This window comes from Drosophila montana, unplaced genomic scaffold (assembly GCF_035044405.1).
Source record: "Drosophila montana isolate Dmon_TW-CO22-7 unplaced genomic scaffold, ASM3504440v1 contig_3373_1, whole genome shotgun sequence".
Classification (NCBI taxonomy): Eukaryota; Metazoa; Arthropoda; class Insecta; order Diptera; family Drosophilidae; genus Drosophila; species Drosophila montana.
Genome location: NW_026998260.1, coordinates 18736 through 26961, shown reverse-complemented (window position 1 = coordinate 26961; position 8226 = coordinate 18736). Strand labels below are relative to the sequence as shown.

Here is an 8226-nt window from a genome sequence, read left to right as displayed (position 1 = left end):
CTTGGCAAAGTTGCCTCCAAAGCCTCACATTGTAGATCGCTTCTCCGAATTTGGCAAAGCACTTTAAGTCGTAGCCTATATGTACCGTATTATAAGGCGCTTTCAGAAACCTGAAATTCAATTTGCAAAGGACCTTAGCAGTACTGAGCTATCCAAAGCTCAAGAACGGCTAGTTGTACATCCTGAAAGCATTGAGTACCACAAAGAGTATTAGTGTTTACTCGACAACAACTTATTTCAAGCTCAAGCCCCATCATTTACCTTATGCGGGCGTGTGAGAGCTTTTGTGTCTTTGCGCTACGACGAAAGACATCCAATCCTTCTTCCTTATGGAAAGTCCCTCACAGGTCTCCTCCTTCGTTTCACGCATTGCATCTCTCTCCATGGTGGAAACCAGATAATGATGCGCATGATCTGGAGCAAGTTCTGGATTCCCAAACTCAGGAATCTAGTTAAGGTCACAATAAATTCCTGTCGAGTATGTGTAGTCTATCGCAAGAAGTTGCAAACCCAACTCATGGGTGATTTGCCAGTAGAACGATCCACGTTCACCCGTCCGTTTACGCAAACCTACACAGGTCGAGCATGCCTAATAACCAAGGGCTATGTATGCGTCTTTGTATGCTTCAGCACACGAGCCATACATTTAGAAGCCATTTCGGACCTGACGACCGAACAATTCCTGGCCGCTTTTGCTCGATTTGTTTCTCGACGGGGGTGCCCCGCACAAATGTATTCCGACAACGGCAAAACGTTCGTTGGAGCTTCCAAATGCCTATCGCGTGACTTTATAGAAGTCGCGTGTAATTTCAATCTACAGCCATCAAAACTTGTCCTGGCGCTCCAACCCTCCAATCGCCCCCCACATGGATAGCTTATGGAAGCAGGAGTAAAGAGCTTCAAGACTCTCTTTTACAAGGCCACTTCCTCCTTCAAATACACGTTTCAATAGTTATCCACGCTCTTATCAAAAATAGAGGCATGCCTCAACTCGAGGTTAATCTCGCCATTATCAGAGAACTCGGCTGACCTACTAGCCCTTAGTCCAGGCCATTTCCTCGTCGGCGGTCCTCTTGTCTCGATTTCGGAGCCTAAGGAGAGTGCAGCGTCCTTCCTGAACAGCTGGCAACGTCTCAAGGCCCTTAATCTGCAGTTCTATTTCCGTTGGAAAGAGGAATACTTCAAGGAACTGCAGAAAAGAAACAAATGGCAACATCCAACGAGAAACCTTCAAAACGGTGACATGGTTGTAGTCAAAGAAGGTAACTTACCATCCAACGAATGGCGCAAGGGCGAGTCCAAGCCACGCATCTATGCAAGGATCATCCACCTTCCAATCGATTCCAATGCCACGATTCCGTAGATACAAACCTTCCAACTAACACCTGTGTTGTGCTCTGTGTCTACAAAATTAAATTTAGAAAGAAAAGGCATCTTGTTTTTCCAGCGACATGGCTCCACGCCCAGACAACACCAGCCAACCGCCCCGTGGAGTGGGGTCGTACAGATGCCGGGTATGCCGGGGAGTGCATGCACTGAGGAAGTGCCAACGCTTCATGAGCTTGAGCCTTGAGAAGCGTCTCCGGGCAGTACTGATAAACAAGTACTGCCCCAACTGCCTGGCCATGAGCAATCACAGACATCTTGCCGCAGCAATGATCGCTGCCGGTCCTGTGGTAATGACCACCGCAGTTTGCTGCACATCAAGGGAGAGGAGAAGAAGCGAGGTAGTCACCCAGTGCCCCGAATGGCAAGGTGCAGAAGTCCCAGAAGGAAGCACGCCCCTTTCAACGCACCCCCATCACGGGCGCCGCGATCCGATTCTACAGCACCAGGTACAACGCTGTCGTCTCTCCTCCAGCGCAGGAGGTTCAGTGTACTGCCTACTGCATTGATGTTCCTAGGAAATGGGACGAAAACCTTCGAGACTCGAGCGCTTATCAATCCGTGCAGTCCAACGAGTCGCATGGATGCATCTTTGGCAACGGCCCTTCCGTCACTCGCATCGGTGTAAAATGTGCTTGTACCGCCTTCATCAGCGCAAAGTTGTCCGAAGGCTCGACCATGGAAACGATTCTCCAGACGGAGAATCAACTTCAGATGCGGACCATTATCCGCAAATAATCCGCCCGGGTCTGGTGGCGCAAAACACCATGTTCGGTTGGGTCCTCTCCGGAACCAGCAGCCAGTGACACCAGGCATGACACCTGACCCCCCTCCCTTCCAAGGGCCTCCAATTGCAAAAGTACTGCAATATATAATAATATATAATAGTATATGCCGCAAAATATGCTGCATTTCACAATGACCGCTACCCTGTAGTTTTGTGGCTACTTCCAAGCTCATTTTATGTAGCTTAAGAAAAATTTTGTATTTAAGCCAGTCAAAATAAAAGAGTGGAGCGTATCAAACGTAAAAATGGTCTTTCGATTAAAAAGTGAAAAGAATAAAATAAAACCCTCACGCAATCGTGGAGAATCACCCCCCCCCCCCCCCTTTATTTAATAACTTCTGTGTTTCTTAACTGATATTGATGAAATTGTCTACATCTTATTGTACTATAGAATATTTGTGTATTATCAAAAAGTCAATTGCATTTAAATTGTGGCTTATATTGGTGGGCAGCATAAATTGGTGTTTTTACTTGATTTACAGCTATAAGGTAGAAGCGGGGAGGTGGTGGTAGCTATAAAATGAATGATATATACATATATATATATACCATTCTAGAAGCTACATGTCAAGTTTGGTGACTCTAGCTCTAATTATTTACCAAATTTTCTCAAAAAACATGATTTTGATAACGATTTGTATGGATTTTTTGGAAACGGGGCAAGTTATCGAATATCGAAAACAACCTCTGCGCGGGCACTAGGAGAACCTACAGCTAAAATTTCAAGTCTCTAGCTCTTATAGGTTCTGAGATCCTTGCGTTTATACATACGGACGGACGGACAGACAGACGGACATAGCTAAATCGACTCGGCTATTGATGCTGATCAAGAATATATATACTTTATGGGGTCGGAGATGCTTCCTTCTGCCTGTTACATACGTTTGCACAAATACATAATTCCCTTTTTGCCCCGTTTTTCAGTTTAGACACCCTCGACACCTTTGATGCTATTATAGGGGTTACTTTGAATCTAAGCGATACATCACTTAAGGGAACAAGTCTGAAACATTGAGACACCACTCCTGCGACAACGTGAACTTTACACGAGTCGATGAGATGGTAGTCCCTGATATCGTAAGGGGCGAATTCAAAAAAATGATACTGAAGAGGATAAAAGCATTTATGACCTCTAACGAGGCACTCCCCTTTAACACCTCAGTTATTGGCACAATTTGTACCGAAGATAATGATCCGGTATATTCACGCTGTACCCGTGCCCTACAGGTATGGCAGATTTCGTTAATAATGAAATTTCGTAGTTACTTAAAGGTGGCATCATAAGACCATTAATATCTGCATACAACAGCCCAGCGTGGGTTGTTGATAAGAAAGACCTGGATGCCGGGGCACCCCCCCAAAAGATTGGGAAATAAGTTATCCCCGTTATGTTGTAAAGGGAACATACAAGCAGACCTAGGAACGTCTGTGCTCATTAAGGGGAGGGTTGTCCATAAAGACAATCTGAGGTAATTGCAAATTTATCACACCCACCAAACTCAATCATACAATTACTACAGATCTAGCTTAATTGTTCCCGCAGGTTTATCGGAATATTTTTTATAATTCTATCCGCAGCGAATGTGCGAATCACCGCAATAGTTAATAAAATACTTCAAGAAAAAAGGGGTGAACAGAATATTAATTACAGAAATACAAAACCTAATGCTCACTATCATACTCGCCAAATCCAATATAATAAATCCCTTAATTTTTGATAACAATGATTTTAAGTCTATTTTTGCCGAACAGCTCACAGAGGTCCCTATAGTTAGTTTAATGGTAGTATTTAATATTAGAGTATTTTAATCCAATCGCATTGTTCACATATTAATTGACGTTCCTCAGGTTAAGGTTATTTGTAAGAAGGTCATAATATTTCCCGTGGTATACAACAACATAATACAGCAAAGGCATGAAAACGTAGTGGCGGAATGCGACGATGGAATCTTAGCTGTCAAAGAGTAAACTACAACTAACTATGCGACGTTCTGCAAACAGTCAACATATGAAACCTCGCGGAATACATGCAGGCGGATCAGCTGTATGCCATACGCAACCTAGTCACCTGGAGCTGATCCCGCTATTGGATGAGGGGATAATCATTGTCAACGAACATTTCGCTAGAGTCAGCGTAGATGACGGGCCCATGAAAACAACAAAAGGGGCTCACCTCGTCACATTCGATCGCATAGCTATAATAAACAGCACTAAATATTTTATCGCTCTCACTCATTGCTTTGCGCACTCGTGTGCATCTCTTTCTCTCTGCCTAGCTTCTCAAAAAACCTTGAGACCTACGAACATACATATGTTGGTGTTGTGTGGATGTGCGCACAAGTAGATCACGGCGTTTGTCCGCGAGCCAGAGATTTTTTCTTCAATTGTATGCCTTTTCTGCCTGTGGTAGCAAAAGGCACACACATTCAAATACTCTATCGTGTATTTCTTCGTCCAGTCAGGCATAATGAGAAGAATCAGTTTTTGGCATTTCTGAATTTCGAGCTCTACACACACACACATACCCTCAAATGTGTGCCAACGAGCCGATCAAGGGATTGTCGTGAGACTGAGATACTTTCAGCAATGGGTGCGTAAATTTGAACAGTCAATGAAAGCATGTGAATCGCACTTGTCGCTCGTTTGCACTTCTGAATTTGTGGTCCCAGGCATTGCAGCTTCACCTCTGCTGAAAATCACAGGACACAATTATGTGCTAAGTCTCCCCCTGCTGCATCGGATGAATGAGCACAACCTACATGTCATCCAGGAGCTCAGGAACGAAGATACATCCGGCCGGTCTCCCAAACTTTGGTTCACAGTTGGAGTGGCAGTCAGCCTCATATTTTGCGGGCTCATCCTCGTGTATCAATGCTGGAGCCGGAGAAGCTCGTCAATCAAGCTACGAAAATTCATCAACGTGTTTAGCATCACCGAGGACAGCAATGATCTTGAAGGTCAGTTAACAAGTTACCCTCGCACGAACTTATCATGCAACCCGTGCGAACGAAATACTGACGAGTCAGATTACCCATTCAACGTTCTGAGAACGATCGTTGGGGATCAAAAGCCAGACGTTGGCTTCTGTCGCAACGCTGCACGCTGCACGCTCACTATGATTATGCTGATTCGGCTTATTGTCCACGAACCCGGGGAATGCCCAAGCAAATTCCATTTATGTCTTTAGCTTTAGTTTCATATTCATTCTTCTAGTTAAGTCAGTTTTGCATCCAACTTTGCAAGAATAACTTCTTCAAGTATACTGCTCCGGCACTTGCTGTCATCAACACATTATTATAATTGTTTTATTGCTGAGCGACAAGGCCTGTGATTTGGAACGCCAGTTGCTTTCCCAATATAATCTACAAAAAAGATTACCTTACCAATCCCAGCACCTGTGGCGAAGATCTGAGTTCCAGCGTCAACATCTTTACAGGCAAAATTGATATCTGCCTGCGACGAGGATCTGAATCTACAACATCAACATCTTCATTTGAGAAATCAAATAATTAGCATGCCAACTTCTATATGTTGCGACAATTTTGGTGCACAACAACACGCTAGAAATCCTGTTCATCATGGGAGAACAAAACATATACATAGATATAAGATATCATATTGTACGGGATATTGTTAAGGAAGGACACATTAACCTGAAATATGTGTCAACAGATTTAATGATAGCTGATGTTTTGACCAAAAATCTGGCAAAGCAGAAGCATGATTAACTTATTAAAAGTTTAGGTTTAAAATAGACATGCAAACATGCTTGCATTGAAGAAGGGTATTGATATATTATCTCTATCAGTGCAACCATGTCATAATACTTATCGATGAATGGGTATCTGAATACAGCTGCTAAAAGCAGAAGCTTTGTCAATCTTGTTATCTGGCGAATAAACTAGGAAACAGAACTTACGTCTTTTTATCTACTCCATCCTTTTTCTGTGCGTTGATTGGGATGCCTCCCCTCATTATTATTTATTTTATTTTACGTAAACTTTTATCGTTTACTTTTGTGAATTGGTTGTTGCACAATTTAATACGCGATTAACCGTACTTTTTTGTGTACCGTTTTCTTTGAATTGCAGTTCAGTTTCCATACAAATTACTGATACAATTAGTCCGTTACTGGATGCGTTGTTATAAGTTTCAAATTAAATATTTATTAAACTTTATTTATCGACAGGATGAACATTTTCTACGTTTGAAAAGGTAAAATACGGTTCATCTTTGTGCGTGACTTGTCTGTAATTTTTGATTAGTCCTTCCTTTCTTTGTTCGTTATCGTCTTCTATGATAGTGTCTTTTTCCCTTTCGTCTTCCGTAGTTTTTGCATAAGCATAAGCATTTTGTTGTCGAATGGTTACGGTTATTGAAACCCCCAATGTTACTTGTATTGTTGATTCAATTGATGAGTCATTTTTCTCAATTAAAGTTATCATTTCAATTAAAGTTTAAAGTCACCTTCCAATATCTGAGATCACTGTCACATACCCGAAATTTAGCTTTTCACTTGAATTTGGTCTTTATTTACAAAATGTGTCCATGATTATTTTTTGAGGTTTGTTAAATTTTGCAAAAATGTTTTATCATGAATTGCATTTTAGTTCCCCAGTTCCTGTCGGTTATAGTATATGCAACTGCAAAATTGGTGAGTTTACCCATATTTGTTATACAATATTTGGTGTTTTATACAAAATGAAAATACTTGATATATATACATATATACTATTCTAGAAGCTACATGTCAAGTTTAGTGACTCTAGCTCTTATTATTTACCAAAATTGCTCAAAAAACAGGATTTCAATATCGATTACTTGGAAACGGGGCAAGTTATTGACTATCGGAAACAAACTCGATCTGCGCGGGGACTAGGAGAACCTACAGCTATTTCAAGACTCTAGCTCTTATATGTAGGTTCTGAGATCCTTGCGTTCATATATACGGACGGACGGACGGATAGACAGACAGACGGACATGGCTAGATCGACTCGGCTATTGATGCTGATCAAGAATATATTTACCTTATGGGGTCAGCGATGCTTCCTTCTGCCTGTTACATACATTTGCAGAAATACATTATACCCTTTTTACCCATTTTTAATGGGTTGAGGGTATATATTCAGAAATAAAGCTCATTTACCATAGGAAGCAACAATAAATCAGCGGCAAAACAACAACAGTGCGCATGAAACCCCATTTTTTTCGTCGTCGGTTTTGATCGCTGAAATTTTGAAGCAAGATTTCGAGGATATAGATTAACCTTGCTTATGTAAATATAAAATTATTTTGCGTTAAGATTCAGTGGTTTCTTTTTGTTTTGGACTCATATTTGACTTATTTTTATTGTTTACGAAAAATATCTATGATTTCAAATAACGGTAGGTTGGAACACATGTTCTTCCTAATAGCGTTGCCAGATGGGTAAAAGCATTTAAATAAATCGAGTAAAAAACTAAGTGTGCCAATACTTTTGTGTCAGGAAAATGTCCCTTTTTTAATTTAAATAATTTAATAAAATTACTGTTATGTTTTTATTACAAAACGGACTGATTTTTGTAGGAAAATAACTGGTTTATACAGGAAGATTTGGATCGATGTTTGTTACCAAAATCGGACGCAAAATGGGTGCACAGTAAAAAATGCTTGCCTGTTTTGTAATTCTGGTAAATAATAAGAGCTAGAGTCACCAAACTTAACATGTAGCTATGTATGTAGCTATACATATATCAAGCATCTTTCATTTTATAGCTATCACCACCTGACGCTACTACCTCATAGCTATCAAGTAAATAAACCAATTTGTGCTGCCCAACAAAATAAGCCACAATGTAAATGCAATTGACTGTTTGATAGTACACGAATATTCTATAGTACAATTAGATGTAGATACGGTAGAAAATTTCATCAAGATCGATTAAGAAACACAGGAATGATTAAAGAAAACGTGTTTTGGCTTTCTTCGCATCAGCGCAAGCAAGTGCAAATTCCAAGAATTTCTGTATACATGTATAATTTACACACATTCATGAGCGTTTGCTATGAAGTC

At 40.9% G+C, this 8226-nt stretch overlaps 1 protein-coding gene across 1 annotated transcript; it reads left to right on the top strand.

The window, feature by feature from the left end:
* Nucleotides 1-400: 400 nt before the first annotated feature.
* On the top strand, nt 401-1363 carry LOC135434548 (uncharacterized). Its single transcript, XM_064691156.1, has 2 exons — nt 401-607; nt 953-1363. The coding sequence occupies exons 1-2, from the start codon at nt 401-403 to the stop codon at nt 1361-1363; spliced, it is 618 nt and encodes a 205-aa protein (XP_064547226.1).
* The last annotated feature ends 6863 nt before the right edge of the window (nt 1364-8226 follow it).